The following is a 20349-nucleotide window of genomic DNA, read 5'->3' as shown; positions in this document are numbered from 1 at the left end:
TTGTAATTACTTTGAATGGCATGATGAAGAAGTTTCTGAAATTGAAGGAAAACGTGAAGAACTTCAACTGTGTTTGGAAAATAATAAAGTTGTACTGGATCTGAAGAAGAAGATAGAGAAGTTGAAAAGGAAATTAGAAGAAGAGAAGAAAGTTGGAAAACTGATGTTGTACTTGTTTGTGTTGTCATGGGCGTTAACTATTTTCTTTTGTATCATGTTTTTATTGAAGATGAATTGTAATTAAGAAATTTGATTGAATAAAATTGAGTTTTTGTCCATATTATTGTACTGTGAATGTTGTGTGTGCCCTGACTTTATGTGTGTCCTGCACATTGTAGTTGTAGTTGTAGGCCCCAAACAACTTTTTGTTAGTAGAGTTAACTTGGTCTAATCTAATATCATATTATGCACAGCAAGAGAAAAAAACAGGACATTAATGACAATTAAATTGATTAGTTGACTTAGGCCCTTAATTCATATGATACTACTGCAACTTGACATTGGGACCATACTAGAGAGAAGTGGAGCTTTGTTCGTTCAAAGTTTACGTTGAAAGTGCAAGAAATAGATTGGATAGTGTAGTTGGGCAAGTGAGTCTGGTTCTGCAGAGCAACACATTCATAGAGTTCTGCAGAACAACACATTCATAGTTTAGTTGAGGAAGTCACGGTTTACATAATCGCCCTGCTTTTTTGGTTCTGTGTTGGATGTTGTCTACATCTTTTCTCTGTCCAGATTTCTTGAGGGTTGTCTAATCCTATTTCTTCCCTTGTGAGTCTTTGTTTTTTGTCTATTGAGTCTGTGTCACTTCTTGATGTCTTCAGAACTGTTCCCTGTTTTGCGTCTTGATTTTGCCCAGGAGTGCAAAAGACTAAGTGTGGTCTATTTTGAGGAATCAATATTTTATACCATTCACTTAGTTTTTCGCACCGAATTGTGTTGTTGAATTGTTTTTAATTCTTAGTTATTATGTCATTTTCACCATTTGGGCTTAATTAGACCAATAATTCTTATTTTAATTAATTGGAATTATTTGAGCTTAATTATTCCTATTTTTATTTTCAGGGTAAATTTTGGAATTACACTATGAGACTTTTGGAAGGGCACCAAACAATTGAAGAATTTCCACAAACTCATTTTAGAATTAGTCAAACTTTAATTTATTGGTTTAGAATTTATAGACCAAATTTTGTAATTTGGGCTAATTTTGGTAGAATAGATTAAGTCCAATTGTAAAAAAATAGGACACTTGTCACCCTAGGGTTTCCTTTTATTTTAGGGTGGACCCCACCCATTTTAGAGGTAACACGCCTCTTAGTGTGGAGCCGACACACTGTGGGGGGCTATCATTCTCTCTGGGAGATTTCTTTGGCTAGAAGCGTTTTTACAGAAAAGTTTTCTTGAATCATGTCTATGCATTTGGATTTTGGATGAATGAAGAATGAGCACACTTCTCCTTTTCTTGGGTGCAAGGCTGTTTTCAATTCTTGAATGGAGAGACGCACATTTTTTTTTCTTTGCATTTTGTGCATCCGCTGAACCTGAAGAATGTTGGTTGTACGTTTATTTTCTTGAAGGGAGAGCTTCCTTGTGTGCACGGTACTTTTCTTTTCTTCTTTAAGATTGGTGAAAAATGTGATTTATTGCTTCGGTGGAGTCCGAAGATGGGATATGAATAGCAGTTGGATGTTTGCAAGGCAATTTTTTTTTTATTATAAAGAAGTACCTAAGTGATTTGATGGGAGTTGGTGGTTGATGTGCGGTCACGGCTTGCAAGATTGGAAAGGAGGATTGCTCACGCTAGCAGCAGCACCGAATTCATTGAGGAAGGAGCACTCGGTCACACCCACGTAGGAGAATGAAGAAGCATTTTTCTCTTTTCTTTTGTGTGCAGCGCTGCATGTGAAACTCACGGTGCATTTCTTTTTATTTTCATTTCTTTTTCTATGAATGAAACGCAAGGAAGGTTTACGCTGGATGCAATATTTTTTTAATGAAAGAAACACTTTTCCATTTATTTAATTTTGTTCAAGTGCTGGAATGATAGGATCAGATTTTATGTTTTCTTTTTATTGAATGCATGTTACTGTGATTTAATGCTTTGAAGATTTAATTTCATTTGAAGATTGAAGAATGGTCACGTGAGGTGTTAGATAAATTTATGTCTTCTTATTTTCTTTTGCTTTAAAATATTTTAAATTTCATTTTGAGTTGTTTTTTATTTTCTTAATTTACTATTGCATTTTAATAGTTCTAATTATGTTTGGATATTTATCTGCTGTAGTGTTCAGTTTAATGATTTCTCTTACTTTAATGTTGTCTAGTATGTTTGGTAGTGATAATTTAATTGTGATGTTAGCTTAAATTAACTGTGTTGGTGATTAGCGATATTGCATTGTTTCTTTGAGATTTCTGGACTGTATGTGTGATTGCCACTCTAACTTGGTTAATATCAAATCTGTATTTGCACTTGCAATTGGGTATGCACTTAGTTGCCCAATTGGTGTTGAGTCTTCTCTTAGTTGATGAAACTGCATGGTGTAAATTAGATTTGATGTTAACATTACGTTCACTTAGTCCGCTTTTATGAAAACATAATTAGCCTGCGCTTAGTTGATTAATTGTGTTGGATTAGAGGTTTGCGTTGACTTTATTTTGTTGATCTGTGATAGGAAGCATTGTAATTAAGTTAATGACCAACCATTTTCATTCTGTCTTGGAACCCATTTTTAGATTTGTGTTTGCATATTTGTTTGCATCTGTGATTTTATTCATCTGCATTCACAAACTTTTCACAAAACCCCCTACCCTACTTCGTGTCTGACTTAATTCTCGAATCGCAAAATTGGTCCTTGAGAGACAACCTAGGAGTCATTTCCTAACTATACTGCATTTCTAATTGCACATCAAATTTGTGTGAGGGGCTTAACAACATTCAACCTCTCTTTCTTCTCCCTTTTCCCTCACACAAAACATTCCATATCTCTCCATTCCTTCGCCAAAACTTTCCTCAACATTCTAATTCCAATTCCAAACCTCCCTCCCTGACCTCCTCGACTGCAATGACTAACAAACTGTTTCCCCAAATTCTGATTTGTTTTGAGTTTTGAAACCATTGGTTTCCCCTTTTACCATAATGACAAACTGTGGATACAAAATCGGTTCAACCTTCATAGTTTGAGTGACATCAGCATGGGTTTCTGTGTTCCCAAAGTCGTTGGTTTTTTTACCTTAAATCCCCTTTTGACACTCTCTCAATTTCCAATCAATAATCGAATTAGGATTTTCAAAAAGTCTTTCCCTTTTTTTCTTTGTATGTGCCTCTTTGATTCCTCTTAGGAGCAATCACCTTAAAGTTTTCCTTTGAAGTTTAAAAGTTTTTAAGATTTATTTTAAGGGGAGCCTTGGTGTAGTGGTTTGTGTTCTCACCAACTTGGAGTTGTAGGATCTATATGTGGAATTATCCTTTTCAAAACAAGGATGCCTACTATTTGACCCATGTGTGGCCCCCCTGATGTTGGAAAGTTTATAACATCAAGTAGTGTAGCAATATAGGGACATTGGCCTTTTTTTTTACATCATATGCTTCGAATTATTGTTTTCTAAAATTACACATTTGTTTCCATTTCAAACTATTTCATAGAAGATTACAAAGTGGATCTGCAGGTAACAACTATATGATATCTATCGTTTACTAGCAACAAAACAAATGTTAGATGCAGTTAGTTGTAGCCAGTTTAATGTGGAATCTTTTATTCTTTGTTATATAGGTTTTGAGAGGACTTCTACGATACAGCAAAGGGGGATTATTCTTTCTGCAAGGGTTTGGACGTGATTCAGCAGGCTCAGTTTGGAATTGGAAAGCATAGCAACTTCATAAGTCCCTGAGATTTGGTTCTCTTGCTTAATATTTTTCTTCTCCCTAAGATTTTGTTTCGTAAAGGAAGATGAAAGCGCGATTTAGAGTTTACGATTTTGGGGTTTTGCCCTACAAGAGGTTACAGTGATTATTATGGAGGAGACACAATGGTGGTGCGTTGATTGCATTGTTAGTGGTTCACGTTTTGTGTCGCGATTTGGGTTTTTTCGATTTGGCTAATGTTGAAGGCGATTTGGCTTCTTCTAAAGGTTTTCATGGTGCTGGTTTGCATAAAGAGGTCGATCATGGCTAATGATGGTTGATGAGGTTAATGGAGGATGATGAGATACTCTCTAGGTGACGAGGAATGAAGCTTCTAGGTTTTTTTGGAAACATTTTCAGAATAGGAATGATGCTTCCATAATCTTTCTATTTTGTTTTTCTTTTTTTTTACTTTACTAAATTTCATGTCATAATTTAATTATTTCCATGTAATAAAATATCCACCTCCTGTCATCACATTTTAACGCCGAATGTGACAACTTAACGGATAGGGTAAATTTGGCTCAATTTTATAAATATTAGATTCAATTCAGACAGTTACAAATACAAAAATCTACATGAAATTCCTATACAAATATGAGAATCATCCGAGAGTTTAAAAATATATATATATATATATATATATATATATATATATATATATATATATATATATATATATATATATAATGAAACTCGGTTACTTCCCACCTCATGATTATCCCTAACCCATAATAATAATATTTCGTTGTTAAATTACGATAATAAGTGTTATTGTAAAAAGAGAAAATCCTCATGATTAAAAAAAGAAAAATTCTCTGTAGAATATGATGCATGAACTTTGGAAATTGTTGGCATAATTTCAATGGTTGTGACTTGCAAGGAGCAAATACTATCATCTTTCATTAAAGTCGTGGTTGCAAAAGACATTTAGACCATTTTTGCATATGAAGACACAACACACTTGGAAATTGGAACTCAGAGAGACTTTTAAACATTGACTTAATTATTCTAGAACCATCTTAAATTTAAAAAATACTTCATCAACTGTATAATTATTTAAATAAAATATATTATAGTTTCTAAGTATTTTAGAATATTGTTAAATCAACCGAACTATTTAAATTATTTAAACTATTAATAATAAATGTATTATTTTAAGTATATTTTTTAATATGTTAAACTATGGTTTATTTTAGTGTTAGTGGTTCTTGGTAATTTAATTTTTGAAAACAAATTAAAATAATAGTTCAGTTTAGTTTTCTTTTCCAAACAGTTTAATTTTGTATGCAATTCAAGAAATAAATATGCAACAGTCTGTAGCGTTTTATGTTTATCTTTACATCATTATTTCCAAACATTATATCAACCTATAACGTCTACGTTAGTGTGTATACAGTTTTTTGTCTGAAACAAAGACCGTTGATTTTTAGTTAACGAATCCTTCACGATTTCTCCAGACACACCTTTCAATACAAATAGCAAACGAAGGTCCTCTTTCTCCTCCAAAGCCATAGCCAAAAAATGAAGGTTTCTAGTTGCCATGGCATTGCACACAACCTCTACCACCCCTCTCTTGGTTTGAGCAACATCAACAAGAGTCACATGGTTTCATGTAAAAATCCTTTAACTTTGAAGGAGAGCACTACTTTTTGGCCAAACCATATTTCATATTCAGCACAGCAAATGAAGGGTAGTGGGAGTTTTGTGGTGGGTTGTGGAAGTTGGAGTGTGGTGAGAGAGTTGGAGAAAGAGTTGGAAGCTGAGATGGAGAAAAAGGAAGGTGGAGAGAGTGTAATGGGAAGGTATAGGCACAAATGTGGGGAAGGGAAAGGGATGGTGGAAATGTTGGAGTGTTTGGAGAAGGAAGCTATTATGGGTGAAGATGAGGGAAAGGACCCTATGGATTATAACCGTAGGGCTCACATATTTGATGCAAGCTCTAGAATCTTTCAAGCTTTGAAGGAACTCAACGACAAAACCCTGTGACTGTGATTTTACATTTTGCAGTTGAAATAAATAAAGCTATCAAGAGATTAATGACCAATTGTATCTTGATTAGTGGGCTTTTTTGTGTTACATTACCGTGTACACATGGATAATAATATCACTACACTTATTGTTTAGAGTTCTCCATATGATTATGCTGCATTTCCATTCATTTCATCCATCTTTCACAGCATGGCTTAGAACTTCTAGTGGTCCAAGAGCTATTAGATTTTGGTTTAAATCTGTCGAAGTTTTCCTGCTCCTCGTGACATTGGTTATGTTACGTTATTGAAGCCGCAATCAGAAATTTTGATATCTAAAATCTATATTTCTTTCTGATGAAAAGCATTTGCTTAAATGTATGATTAACTATGTCGGATATTTCATTCTCAATTATGCACATAAATTTTTTAATGAATTACCTAATAAAAAATGCTTATTAGAGTTTATATTAAATATATAAAAAACGGAAAACGAGATTTTAAATACATGTCTTCTCTTATAATTAATAGATTTAATTAAGTTTTAAATTATGGTAAATTTAGAAATTTCCAATCGAATCTATCAAATAAGACCTAGCTATAGCTGACCATTTCGTTTCCAAATCATCAAGGTTGAATAGCATTAAGTTCTAAATAAGCAGAACCTGAGAAAAACAATGGAGAAATTTTATAAAAGATGAACTTCTAACGTTACAGCAGACTACAGTAATACGAAAACTTGAGTTAAAACCGAAAAAGAATAAAAAGTACATTTTTTTTCTGCCTAAAAATTTTCTACATGTAACAGTCTGATAGAAAATTCCGGCACGACTGCTACTCGAAACCATAACGACACTCGTACCTTCATACCCTAAATTGGTAACAGATGGCAAAGCTCTAGTGTGACACAACTGCACTAACAGAACTTCCAACGGTTATTGCAGACAACACAAGTGACATAGGTTGTCATAGGTTCATCAGCACTGCGAGTCTGCATTTGGTAATAGGTGCATTTTCTTTGACCACATCGGCCACACTTAAATTGATCGGTTGTAGCTTTCGGTTGCATTCCACGTTCACATTCAAACAAAGCTTTCTCAGTGATTTTCTGATTTTCCTGCTTCCTTTGCTCACTAGCCATTTCTGCTGAGGTCATGTTGATCAGTTGCTCAGGCTCAACAACACCAAGCAGAACTTTTCTCCGGAAATCAGGGTTATTTGAATCCTTAAGATTAAACATTAAGGACCTGTACTTGACTTTCTGCGCTCCATTTGAAGGACCCCATTTTTCAAATAATACAGACTCCACTGTCACAGCAACTCGAATAGGATCAGAAGCATTGACAATCTCTACAAGATCTTCATCAGCCTCCCCAGAGACCTTGGACAAAGCCTCATGGAGAAGTTCCCTTATTTTGTCTCGCGTTGCGTCATTAGATTTGATCATAGTTGTTAGCTTTGGGGGAGTTGCAGAACTGGATGAAAATTTCTTTGTTCCAGAAAATGGCTTTACCTCCTTGGCTGACTTTTCCACCTTGACACTTGCAGCACGATCAGTTTTCTCATTCTTGACATCATTTTGTGCCTTCTTCATACTTTCTGACTTTGATGTACCATTCCTATCATTTCTCTCAGCCTTGACAGTTTCACCTTTTTCAACTTTCACCGAAGGACTTTTCTGCATTTTCCCAGGTTTAGATCTATCCCCATTAGCTGATTCAACCTTACCATCAGCACCCCCGTTTTTATTTTTGCTTGTTTCCTTGATAATTATGCCTTTCCATATCTCAATTAGGTCAACAGCAAAAGCCCGAATTGTCTGCCTTGGGTGCTTTGTGAGAACTTTAAGATGTTTCCCTACCTGAAAAATGATATTAGAAAAAAAGCATATCTAAGTTTGAAATCAAGAAGATTTGAGATCAGTTTAGTGTTCCCATATCTTTTGTGGGTAGGAAATCACTATAAATGAAAAATAATGCTAAACCTATTCCTAATGTTTTTCTTTCCAACTTAAGGCAGCGATACCAAACTGAACCTTGAGGTGCTGTCATCCCCATCCCATCACATGATCAGAATGCAACGTTCACAAACACAGAAGCCAGCAACATAGTAATATCCATTCCAAAGTCTTTATATGCTACAAATATTCTAGAAAATTATCTTGTTAATCTAAATACTTAGGTTTCTGCACTATCTGATTTAGTTTTCTTTTTTCAGTTTGGAGCTCTAACTTGTTTCTCCATTTTAACCTCTGAACCGATGGATACTCCACTGTCAATTTTGGATAGAATAAGAACTTGAATTTAAAAGTTAAATTACAATAGAGCTTTCCAACAATGATAGCAGGCTTATGATTTTGATTATTAAGAAAGTACAAATTTACCAAGCAAGGATGCACAAATACCCACCAGAACAAAATTATAACAAGAAACAAGTTCAAAACAAGGCCCATCTTCTGGAGGATTAGTCCAAAAAGCCCACAGAGCACAGAAACCACACACGTAGAAAGGGAGTTGTGTAGTACCAATTCACTAAACTAGTGTATATCGTGCAAGACCCATTTGTTACATGCAAACAAAACACTCCCATCTGCAAACCCATCATGGTAGAAAATTATATTAATAGACATAAATTGAAATTTGTCAAAGAGAAAAAGGAAAAGTATGAGGACGAGTTGAAAAAAATCCTTCGAAATAGATGCATAAGGGAGTGAAGAAGACAAATGAATGAATATAATTGATTTGGGATATAAAATAGGTGTGATTTGATTTAATGATAATCAAAACTTGTGCTTCGTAAATGCTAAAAAACTTGTCTCTTGTCCTTAATGAGAATCACAGGGCATCACACCATACTGATAATGTTGTGTCTTGTACTTAATGAGAAATATTATATTGAAGGATAAAATGAAAAATAATAAAAGAAAATAAATTGTACTTATAATGAGTTCCAAACGTGAGGGGTTTATTTCAATATCAAATCATATTATTTGCAATTTCAATGATTCCACACAAATAAAAATTGCTTTCCATAATCCACTACAAATCCCACAACAATTCTCTTGTGGGTAAAAAATAAAAAGTGTGAAACTATCAAACAATTCATTCTGTCTGGCAACAGGCAAAAATGGAGCCCCTAAATATATCAGTGGATAAAAGACTAGTGGTGTTTTCAAACTTCCTCATCGTCTGGTGCACTATGCACAAAAAGAAGTCAATAATGAATTTGGATCCTCTATGATTAGTTATGGCTATAGAGCAAGACAGCATCCTGTTAAGTGAAAACCTGAGTTTGTGTCAGGCTCACCTTTACCAGGTCAGGACTACAGATTCCATCCAAAGTTGTTTGTCGTTTTTTCTCATAAAATAAAACTGTAATGTTTGGGGGAAATGGAAATGATCCAAATCCTAACAGAGATTCTATATCCAGCACCACCAAATAATAGAACCCAACTACAAGGACAACCTCAGGAAACTATCACATTTTATAGATTTTATATGAACAGTAACATTACAACACTTGATAAATCCAGCTTCATCCCCAAATTCAGGGCGATACTAAAATTCTTTGTTGAAGAGGTTAGTTGAGGGAACACAACTAAAACTTTTATAGCCCCAACATTATGAAAACTTAATCTTAACACCTAAAGATGCCTAAACACGGCCGCACCTTATAACTGCAAGACCCAATTCCTGTAATGCATAAAAAGTTACTCTAATCTTCCCTCTCAATAATAATTGATCAGAAATTTGACCCCATCCAACCCCCAAACACGCAACAAAGAAATATAGTGTTTCTTCCTTCTGTCAACCACAATCTATTCGCAGAACCAAGTGTACGAAAAAAAAACCCTATTGATAAAGCAATGCAAATCCATTTCAAAGAACATAACACACAAAAAAGCAAACATTACACGGTGTAGATATGTATTGGGTCTTCCATTAGGTTTTCAATGAAACCCTAACAGTTACAAGACGGCAACCACGTCTCATGACAGAACAATGCAAGCAGATGTTACACACACAGCACCTCAAATTGCCAAATCAATCCTGCACTTTCTAATTGAATAATAAACCCAAAAAATACATAAAAAAAAAAAGATACAAACTAATAGGAAGAAACGAGAAAAATGACCTGAGTGTTAACAAGAATCTTATAATTAACGGGAAATTTCTTAAGCTGTTCCAGGGCATCGATGCATCGGCTCTCCTCGTGCTCAGCGTCGCCGGAGAGGGCCGCATCCGCCGCCTTCTTCGCAGCGTCATACAATTCCACCAGTTCCTTCTCCATCAAACCCGACCCCTCTGACCTCCTGATTCCCCAATCAGATCAAAACCACAATAAAACAAAACAATTGAATAAAAAAGATGAAAATTTGAGCGAGGAAACATTAGAGAAGAGAGTGAGAACTCACTAGCCAGAATGGTGCCTGACGCTGCTGTTGTTGTTTCTTGCGGCGGCCGTGTCGCCAGTGAAAGGAAGAAAAGAAATCTGAGGTAACGAGAGAGTGTGAAATATAAAGGGAGGGATCATCACGGATCAAACAGATCCTACGGTTGGTATTGCGTCTTGTGTCTTAGGCGACCGAACATTCTCGATCCGGTAATTCAGATAATGTTAATTTCTATTGAAAAAGCAAGCAAATATATATTTTTATATTATTACCTTTTCCTTTAAATATTATAAAGAATCTTTCATCTTTTTTAGTGTCATCTGTTTTTTTAAATATGTAAAGTCATTTTAATTTAATTAATAAATGGTGTATAAAGTTATTCAAAATATCTTAATTACTTGATACTATAAGAAGAAGTATATACCCCTGTATGAAAATTAAACTCTTTTAATATGTGGGCGGATACTGTTAGAGTTTAATAATCACTTGTTGTGTTGAAATATATGCACATTATGCATGTTTTAACATAGAACTATTTCCAAAGTAAAATAATTATTTAACACCTCAAAAAAAAAATTATTTTAATTGAAAATTATGAATATTAAATATAAATCATTAAGAGTATTTTAAAGAGTTATTGAATTTGAAAATATTTAATTTGCAGGTTTATTTTTTGAGATGGAAAAGAATTTGAAGGGGTCATGAGGTGTTTAAGATGTGGTCGGAAACAGTCATATATATGTATATTTATTATCTATTTTTAGTTGGATAAATGAATGGAAAAAAGTCTTTCTAAATGGAAGCAAACTTTTTTTTTTCTTTTTTTCAAGTGGTTTGCTTTTATTTTTCTCTGTTAGTTTGTCTGTCTTTTAGGGTTGGTAGAACCTGAAAGATACTTGGAGTCTGTAGAGAGTTTAAAGGAGAACCTGTATAAACAGTATCAACTAACACTCACACGTGCAAGGAATTACCCAAATTGGAAGAAAGAAGCATCTTCAATTTGAAGGGCTACTTGATTAAACTCATTAAGAAAACTTTTATTTGATTTTTTCTTATAAATATTATACAAGTATTAAAAATAATGTGTCTGGCATTATTGAAAGCTAGAGCTGACATCGAAAAAGTTAATATTAAAAGTGAAACTGTTTAGATTATTTTTACATCAATAGAAACTAGTACAAAGTTAAATACATTTTTTTTATTTTAGTTTATTTGTGATTATTATTATTTTAATTTTTTTATTATAATAAAAAATCTAAATATTATATTAAAATTAATGAAATAAATAACATTTACTACATTAATTTATATATATATAATTTGTGTGTAAAACTGTGCAGAGAGTATAACACCTCAAACATTTTTTTTCTTGATTCCATGTTTTATAATATTTTCATTTTTATGTATTTTCTATTTATAATGAGCGCGCTGCCCTCAAATTTTGATAAATAATTTTTTTAAATATTTTTAATGTTCAAGTGAAATTATTTTGTCATTTACTTTCTAACAATGTAAGGTGATTGTGAATGTCAATTTCGTTTAAACAAGAAAAATATATTAAACGAATTTAACGAGTACACTGCATTGAGATATGTTCAGAACAAGTCACTTATCACGTCAAAATCGTTCAAACATCTACTCCATTAGATGTATTTATCTTTATCTAAGATCATCATCAAATGGTGTATTTAAGTTTTCAACCTTCTCAAAGATTATTTGTATGTGTATTATGCCTTACAATTTGTTTTATTGTTGTCACATTAGCATTGTTATGTTTGTTGGGAGTCAATAGAATATTCGAGGTCTTTACGTTTAAAACCCAACTTTTTCCATTATATTAGGGTTTTCCCCTCATCTTAAAAGGACACTCACATTTTCTTATGTCGGATACATTGCGCTGAACATCAAGTTTATACTTTCTATATTTCTCACTCCTTTAACAACCTAACAAACGAATGTCTCTCTTCTGACTTCACCAGTTGTGATGTCAAATCTTATAATAACCACAACAAATCCAATATTGAATACAATCTTTTGAACCCATTCAATTAAATTATCGCGTGAGATGAATACTTGATCAGTGGTAAACTTATATGTATAATCATCCTTAGTCATATCATTTACGAAAGAAGAAAATTTAAACATAAAACTAGAATTTACTTAATAATCAATTAATTGAAATGGATAATTATCCATATTGTAATATTAATCACAAGATACACTGTAGATAGATTTCTCAATCTAATGATAATAACAATATAAATTCAAAATTAAATAATACATAAAAAACAACATCACATATTACAAATTAAAAATTAAAAATTAAATAAAATACAACAAAACATATTAAAAATTAAATAATAAATTAAAAAACATAAACATGTTATAAATAAAATAAAAAATTAAATACGTCAACACAAGTTTTAAATTAACTAATAAATAAAAAATAACAAAACATATCATAATTTTAATAATAATTAAAAACATAAACATATTTAGGTAATATATTAATTACATTGAAATATATTAATAATAATTACATTAATTTAATTTAAAATTAAAAGGTCAAACATATTTCAAATTACGTTTGATCTCTAATCGACTTTCGAAAATCATTTAAAGGTCAAACGTCTTTCAATAAGTTAGTCTCTTAATTGGTTTTTAAAATATGTTGTATCTTTAACTGGCTTTTGAAAGTCGACAAACATGTTAAACATTTTTCAAACAAAAATATTTACCTATCTTTAATGTCAGTCTTAATATCAAAGAATTCACAACAAAACCATCAAAGAGCATTACCACAACAACCACCACCACTAGGAACAGCATCACCATTACCATGAGAATGCAAAATGAAAGGAGAGAAGGTCATAAGCAAAAAAAAAGTGAACGAAATGAAATTCAAAACGGGATGAAAGTATATAGGACTTCATTTAATATTGGTTGGTAAAAAATAAAAACCATCATTACTTATCATTACTCACTCACACCAATTTAATATTTTTAATAAATGAAATAGACCATAATATAATTTTGGAGGTGCAATATGAAATTATAGAGGTGCAAGGAGAAGATGCATAGAAATTAGTACAAAGTTAAATATGTTTTTTATTTTATTTTAGTTTATTTATTATTATTATTTTAATTTTGTTTTTATTATAACAAAAATCTAAATATTATATTAAAATTAATGAGATGATTAACATTTACTACATTAATTTCTTTTTATATAATTACTTATATATATGTTTATAAATAATTTGTGTGTAAAATTTTTCGTATTTATTCAGAGAGTAACACCTCAAGCACTCTTTTCTCAATTTTCATACTTAATAATATTTTCATTTTCCATTTTATTTATTTTCTCTTTCTTTTAGTGCTCTTTTTTAACTTTTATCACTTAATAAAAACAAACAAAATCTTAATGAACACGAGGAATTAAGAAATATTTATTAAGAACATGTTTCGTCATATGAAAGAAAAAAAATCCTAGGAACTCCAGACATAGAAAATAATTCAAGATAAGATTACAAATACTTTTGGTCATTCCAATATTATGGTCTTGTTTTCTAGTCCTACAAAAAAAAGTCATCTAAATTCTTGTCCCTACAAGTGTGTAATTGTGTCCTTGTCCTTTGTACTATTAACTGTGACAGATTTGTAAATGTCACATACTTACAATTTGCATTATTTTGTATTTCACCTTATCTGTAATTATTTTAAAATGAAAACATTTATATTTATTATTCTAACATAGAAGACTATATTTTCAATTAAATAGTTATTTCATTAAATGAAAACAAGCCTTCATTAAAACATGATAAAATATGTTTGTGTTTCTGTAAAATTTATAAAATATTAAATACTTTTGTAAAAATTGCATGTCTTTTTTTTTTCTCCAAAATTTGAATATATTTTATATTTTTGTTAGTAATGACGGACAATTTCATTTTCAATGCTCATAAACCTCAAAGGTCAAAGGTACGAAACATTAATATAAAACCAACCTCGTGTTTTTTCCTTGGTGCTCAAAGCATGTGTTTACAATCTCTATCCACATTTGAATAAAAAAAAAAAAAAAGTCCTATTAGAAGATTGAACAGAACTTTGAACTTTCTTTTTGTCAAAGCAAGTTGGAGTAGAATATGGATTTTTCTATTTTGATTCTATCTTACAAGCAATATAATAAAAATTTAATTTTTTTTGGATCAAATATGTTTCTGGTTCTTAAATTATAAAATGTGATTTTGGTTTTCCTCTCTTTTCCAAACTTTGATTCATTTTTATCCTTTTTCTTTTATAAAATCTTAGATTTAGTCTTTCATGACTAATCACGCTAATTTTTTTCTTAAATGGCTAATAGTGTATCAAATCAGTTTTTCTTTTTTTCGAAACTTGTCAATCTTCCCTCACTGCTCTCTTCACATGTGAGGCTTCTCTTCCTTCCTTATCCATCTCCTTTATCTTCTTCACCCTCACGCACAATTCGCTCGTCATCGTCGCTTTGTACGTAGATCCTAGCCCATCGTTCTCCAACACCTTCGTTATCACCTTCGTCATATCCTGCATGAGGACATAAGTTGAAATTGATGGATTTTCTTTTTTGGCTTTAAAATAATTTCATCTTTTCTACAATGATTATTTGTTTTTTATTATTACTTCTCTAAGTTAATTTTTTAATTAAATTACTCAGTTAGTTTGAAAGCAGATCCTTATAGTAAAAAAAAGACTCAATAATTTATCACTTTAAAGTTGGTGTCCCAATAATAATTCACTTTACTCTCTCATGAACGTTGGAAATGAAATCATCCACCAAACAAATCCATCATCATCCATTAAACCCAAAACCCAACCCAAATTCAACAACAGAAAAAAAAAAGCTGTTTTTTTTTCTCTAAACCAGATAGCAAAATCAAAAGGAAAAGAACCTTGATTCTGAAATATTGTTTCCATTATGGTAGCTATGCTTAATAAGAATGAGGTGGTGAGATAAAGAAGAGAGAAAGAAGGCAAAATGGGAAATTAAAATTGGAAGGTGAATGAAGAGGTCTTTCAAGGAACGAAACAATAAAAAAAAAAAAAAAAATCAGTTTAATTTGGTGAGTCTTTTACATCTTTCATCTTCATTAAAAACTATAAGAGCCAATTGCTCTTCATAAGAGCCAGGCGAGATGTTGGAGATCTATAAGGAGAGAGTCTCTCGTTGATGTGTAGGCATGTTATGACTCATGAGAAGAGAGAGACCGCATGAAGAGAAGGAGGAAGGGTTCACAGATTCAATAATTGTAGTTAGTTTGATTGTATGAAATATTATGACATTTTTTTTAAACTTACGAAATTATTTGAAAATTCACTTTAAAAGTATTTAATAATTTCAAGACTGTTTATTAAAAATATATTTTTAACTTTCTCAATTGCATTTTGATTTATAACATTAACAAGGACTCATTAGTTTATAAATTATAATTTTAAATTTTTTCCATCGTTTTTTGTATCCTCCCATATATACACTGTACTGAATATTTGTCCATCTTTCCCAAGACTAGGTTAACATGCCACAACAGATAAAAAATATTATATATCTAGCTAAAGAAAACTAATATTTTGAAAGACTAAAAACGATAAATGTAAATCATTAAATTATATATCAGAAACGGTAAAAATAAAGACACAAAAAAGATAGTTACAATTTTTTTTTTTATTTTTTAAATAGAAATCTAACCATTATTGATAAAAACGATAAATGTAAATCATTATTAACAAAAATAACGATTCCCACCTTTACTCCTCTAAGGGTATCTCCATTAGAGAAATCATACACATCATAAATTAAAAACCTCCTCATTGTAGTATCTTAACATGGCATAAAATTCAACACTCTAAGTCATGAAAAAGACCCGAGTCACAAAAGAATAAAACAAAAATTTATCCTAAAAAAAATCATTTCATTAGATACTTACATTAGACTAAAAGTTACCAAAAGATCTTTAAAATAATGTAAAACAATGGAACCCAAGAAATGCAAATTAAAACTTAATAGAATGGACCCTGCATTGAAGATTATTCAGGAATCTCGTGTGCCCAGTTCTTTTTGATTGAAAGGTGAGAAATTCCAAATGTACCATCTTTGGCAGAGAATGTTATTGTCACAAAATTCGAAATGGTGGAGCAAGAAGGAAGTTGATATAAAACAAAAAAAATCCGGTAAAACCACCAGCACAGAATACTAAAATTTAATATCCAAATTTATAACATAAAACAGGTGCTAGAAGACCTCAGCAGAAAGTGACGTTATTCTTTGAGTCATTCTTCACATGATCCCGAAATTCAAAACATTCTTCTCAGATGCCAATTCGTTTTTGCTCATTTTTGCTCAGGTTCTGGCTTCTCGAAGAATGTCTTCTTCAACCATCCCCATGGCTGTTTATGATTTAAACAACATATGAGTTCACTAAAAATCAATCAGCATCCAGATATGACTACACATACAGAAGCAAAATAACAGAGACACAAAAATAGCAAAATAGAGAAACCAATGAATAGGCATGATATTAATACAGTCAGGAAAGATACTTAAGCAAACTTCTTATAACATCCTAAAGAGAGTTGGCCAAGAGTACTGGAACAGACTATGAAACTGTTCTATTGCAAAACTGGGAATATCCTACTTGAAGTATATTCATTTGGAAGTATTATCACAGCCCTTTCTACACATTTAATTATGTATGTCTAGTTCATCATGTTGGGTTATTCGGAGAAAAGAAGAAAAGAAAAAGAAAGGTCATATACTAAGGTATACTAAAAGAAAGGTAAGGAATGTAGGAGAATCATACGGTGAGGATGACAAAATAGAAAATAAGGGGAATATTCATGTCATTAAGCTTAAGAGCAAAATCAAAGGCTGAGTAGTGAAAGATAATAGGAGGATTTGAAATTGCAGAGAAAGGAGAGTAGAGGGAGGATAGGTAGTGCAGGTGGCAATGGTTTGAAGGTAAAAGGAAATACGTTTGGACTAGAGGTTCCGAGCATCAGCAGGACTCTAGATGCATATTTGATTTCCTGCATTTTTCTATTTAAGTGAGGTGTAGAATTTTAGCATCTAAAAATCAGTCCATAATTCTATCGAAGGTATTTGACACACGTCATCACAATCAAGAATCTATATCTTCAAAAAGTTGGGGTAACTTCATTGGCACAAGCACCATTGTTTTTTATGTAGTTACTCTTCATCCTCCAAGATGAAGCACGGGAATATGTGATGAGAAAAATTTCATTTTATTTTTTGTACTGTGACAAGGAGGGAATGTCAGATTCAACAAAGAAACACACTCAATAAGATAACCATTAAAAGCAGAACATATGAATCAATTTTTGTTGGAACTTGAGAGTACAGTTTTATGTCGTAACAGAGGAGATTTCTAACATCATCACAAACAAAAAAAACTAGCAAACACATTTGGTACATCATAAAGAAAAAAATAGAAATTGAAAATGTACGAAACAACACCGTATTAGGCAATTATTAAATATCAACAAAACGTGAATAAACCAAGTATTCAATTGTTTTAATGTTTGGCAGAGCTGGTTCTGATAGTTTTAACTTTAAACTGTTTAATGTTATTGATCCATTTGTCCAAATTTATTTTAACCACAAAAATTAATTGAACCGTGTGTCACACTGTAAAATTGTTTGGATGGTAAACAAACATGTAATAAACTTTATAAAACTATGATGTAAATACTTGTATACCTTTTAAAATTACAGCAAGAGAAGAGCCAGAGTTAAAATTGAGCTTATTATCTCCCTAATTGCATCAATGAACTTCTGATAAGTGGTTATGCTAACCTAATTTGTTCCACTTTCTTTGCAGTCCAACCACAGAGGAAAGGAGAGGAGAGGAGGGAAGGGAAGCACATAAAATCGAAATGAAAGAGGGAAAAAAACATTTTTGTTTTTTTCATTTTACCTCATTTTTCTTTCTTCATTTCATTCTTCCTTTATTCATCTATAATGTTTGAGTATATGAATTTCATTCCTTAATTTCTCTTTCGAAAATCTTCATAATGAGGATTATAAACTGAAACTGACTTCAAAATCTCACCCCTGAATGTTTCACAGCCTGAGATTTAATTAAGTAAAACAAAATACCTCAAAGTTAATAATGCACAATATCGCTACACAAACAGAGACCCAAATGTTGACACAATTTACCACGAGACTGCAAATTAACCAAACTCAAACACGTGATCGTTGAATCAACCCTTCAGACAGCTACATCGGAGATAATTACAAAACAAAGCTCCAATGAACATTAAAATTATAAAACAAATTCATACAAGGCAATCCGAATATGAGTTTAGATAAAAAAAAATACAGAAAACACATAAACTCGATAACTAAATTTCAGATCAGTATGTAAAGTCGCCAAATGCGAGGAGCCGAACAAGGCATAGTGCGCAAATCCTTGACATCAAGGCAAATTCGGAAGCCAGAAACTAAATAAAAATGAAAAACAACTTTAACAGGAGGGAGAACAAGGATGCTAACCTGAACGAGGTAGAGACCGCCAGTGGCGGCAGCAACGCCCCACATGGCGGCGGCTTTGACGTCCGCGGGTTGTATACGGAGCCTCGCTGGTAAACCGGCCATTTTCTCGAATCTCAATTCTCAAATCTCGACTGCGAAAGGGAACCCTAGAAGCGCACCTTTGATCTCAATCAATTCTAAATGATACAGAATTCTTTATAGGATGAAACATTTCAAATTATTTAATAATATTTAATTACTAACTGTTCTTTTGTTTTATTTAATGTAGGTTTTACTCCTCGTATTTATTCTTCATTCTCAATTAGGTTCTCATGTTGTTTTTTTTTTGTCTCAATTGCATCCTAATATTTGTAAATTTGAGATAATTGAGCTCTTTCCGTTAACTGACCACTAACGTCGGGTTTAATTGCCTCAAATTTACAAATATTAGGATACAATTGATACAATTGCAACAAAAAAAATGGAAAAGGCTTAATTCCTCAAATTTACAAATATTAGAATGAGACAAAAATTTACAAATATTAGGATACAATTGATACAATTGCAACAAAAAAAAATAGAGAAGGCTTAATTCCTCAAATTTACAAATATTAGAATGAGACAAATATAAGGACTAAAACATATATTTAACCTTTAATGTACAAGAAAAATAATGCTTAATATATTTGGTATAAAATAATAAAAGAAAAACGTATGTGCATTAAAATTTACGTATTACATTAATCACAGCAGCTTTTGTATTTATAATATGTATTTAATTTTATGATAATTGTTTTAAAATTAAAAATATCATAATTTCTTATTATAGTTTATAAAATATAGGTTATTCATATATATTTTAAAACAATTATCATAAAATATATATATATATATATATATATATATTGGTTTGCTAAGATTTTTCTTAATTTATATATTTTAGTAAAGTGAATCTTGTAGGTTAAAAAACAGTTTCTATTAAAAAAATTAACTTAAAATTTAAGAGTATTTTAATAATTTTAAAATTTAATTTAAAATAAAAAAAATATAAGGTAGTTAAGTTATTGTTTTTTATTATATATTTTTTAGAAAATAGTTATTTTTTAAAATAAAAAGTAAAAGAAAAGGTAATTATTTTTTAAAAAAAATAAAAAAAATAATAATTAATATAAATAATTACTTTTTATTTTTTTTATTTTAAATTAGATTTTAAAATTATTAAAATATTCTTGGATTTAAAGTTAATTTTTATTTTAATAAGAATTTTTTTTGTAATTTAAAACTTGGTACACTTTGCTAAAATGTACTAATTAAAAAACTCCTTACATAAATTAACAAATCCATGTATATATATATATATATATATATATATATATATATATATATATATATATATATATATATATATATATATATATATATATATATATAGGGTGGTTGGTGAAGACTTGAGAGAGTGGATTTGAAAAGATTTGAAGATAATTTTTTTCGTTTTTTATTTGAGTGAATTTGGAAGTAAAAGAGTGGATTTACTTTCAAATCCACTCTCGTTTACTTC

General features: G+C 31.1%; 2 protein-coding genes and 1 pseudogene across 2 annotated transcripts; 2 read left to right on the top strand and 1 right to left on the bottom strand.

Moving 5' to 3' along the window:
• The first annotated feature begins 5248 nt into the window (after positions 1–5248).
• Positions 5249–6029, top strand: LOC106761744. Its single transcript, XM_014645317.2, has one exon. It carries the CDS (start codon positions 5426–5428, stop codon positions 5888–5890), a length of 465 nt encoding a protein of 154 aa, XP_014500803.1. The 5' UTR covers positions 5249–5425; the 3' UTR covers positions 5891–6029.
• Positions 6030–6537: 508 nt separating this feature from the next.
• Positions 6538–10421, bottom strand: LOC106762536 (transcription elongation factor TFIIS). The gene is made up of 3 exons (XM_014646506.2): positions 10286–10421; positions 10006–10183; positions 6538–7732 (listed from the first exon to the last, which is right to left on the bottom strand). The coding sequence occupies exons 2-3, from the start codon at positions 10159–10161 to the stop codon at positions 6788–6790; spliced, it is 1101 nt and encodes a 366-aa protein (XP_014501992.1). The 5' UTR covers positions 10162–10183; positions 10286–10421; the 3' UTR covers positions 6538–6787.
• Positions 10422–16563: 6142 nt separating this feature from the next.
• LOC106761224 lies at positions 16564–18998 on the top strand (annotated as a pseudogene).
• Positions 18999–20349: the final 1351 nt, after the last annotated feature.

This window comes from Vigna radiata, chromosome 5 (genome assembly GCF_000741045.1).
Source record: "Vigna radiata var. radiata cultivar VC1973A chromosome 5, Vradiata_ver6, whole genome shotgun sequence".
In the NCBI taxonomy this organism is placed as follows: Eukaryota; Viridiplantae; Streptophyta; class Magnoliopsida; order Fabales; family Fabaceae; genus Vigna; species Vigna radiata.
The sequence above is the reverse complement of the archived record's forward strand: the minus strand, read 5'-3'. Positions and strand labels throughout refer to the sequence as shown.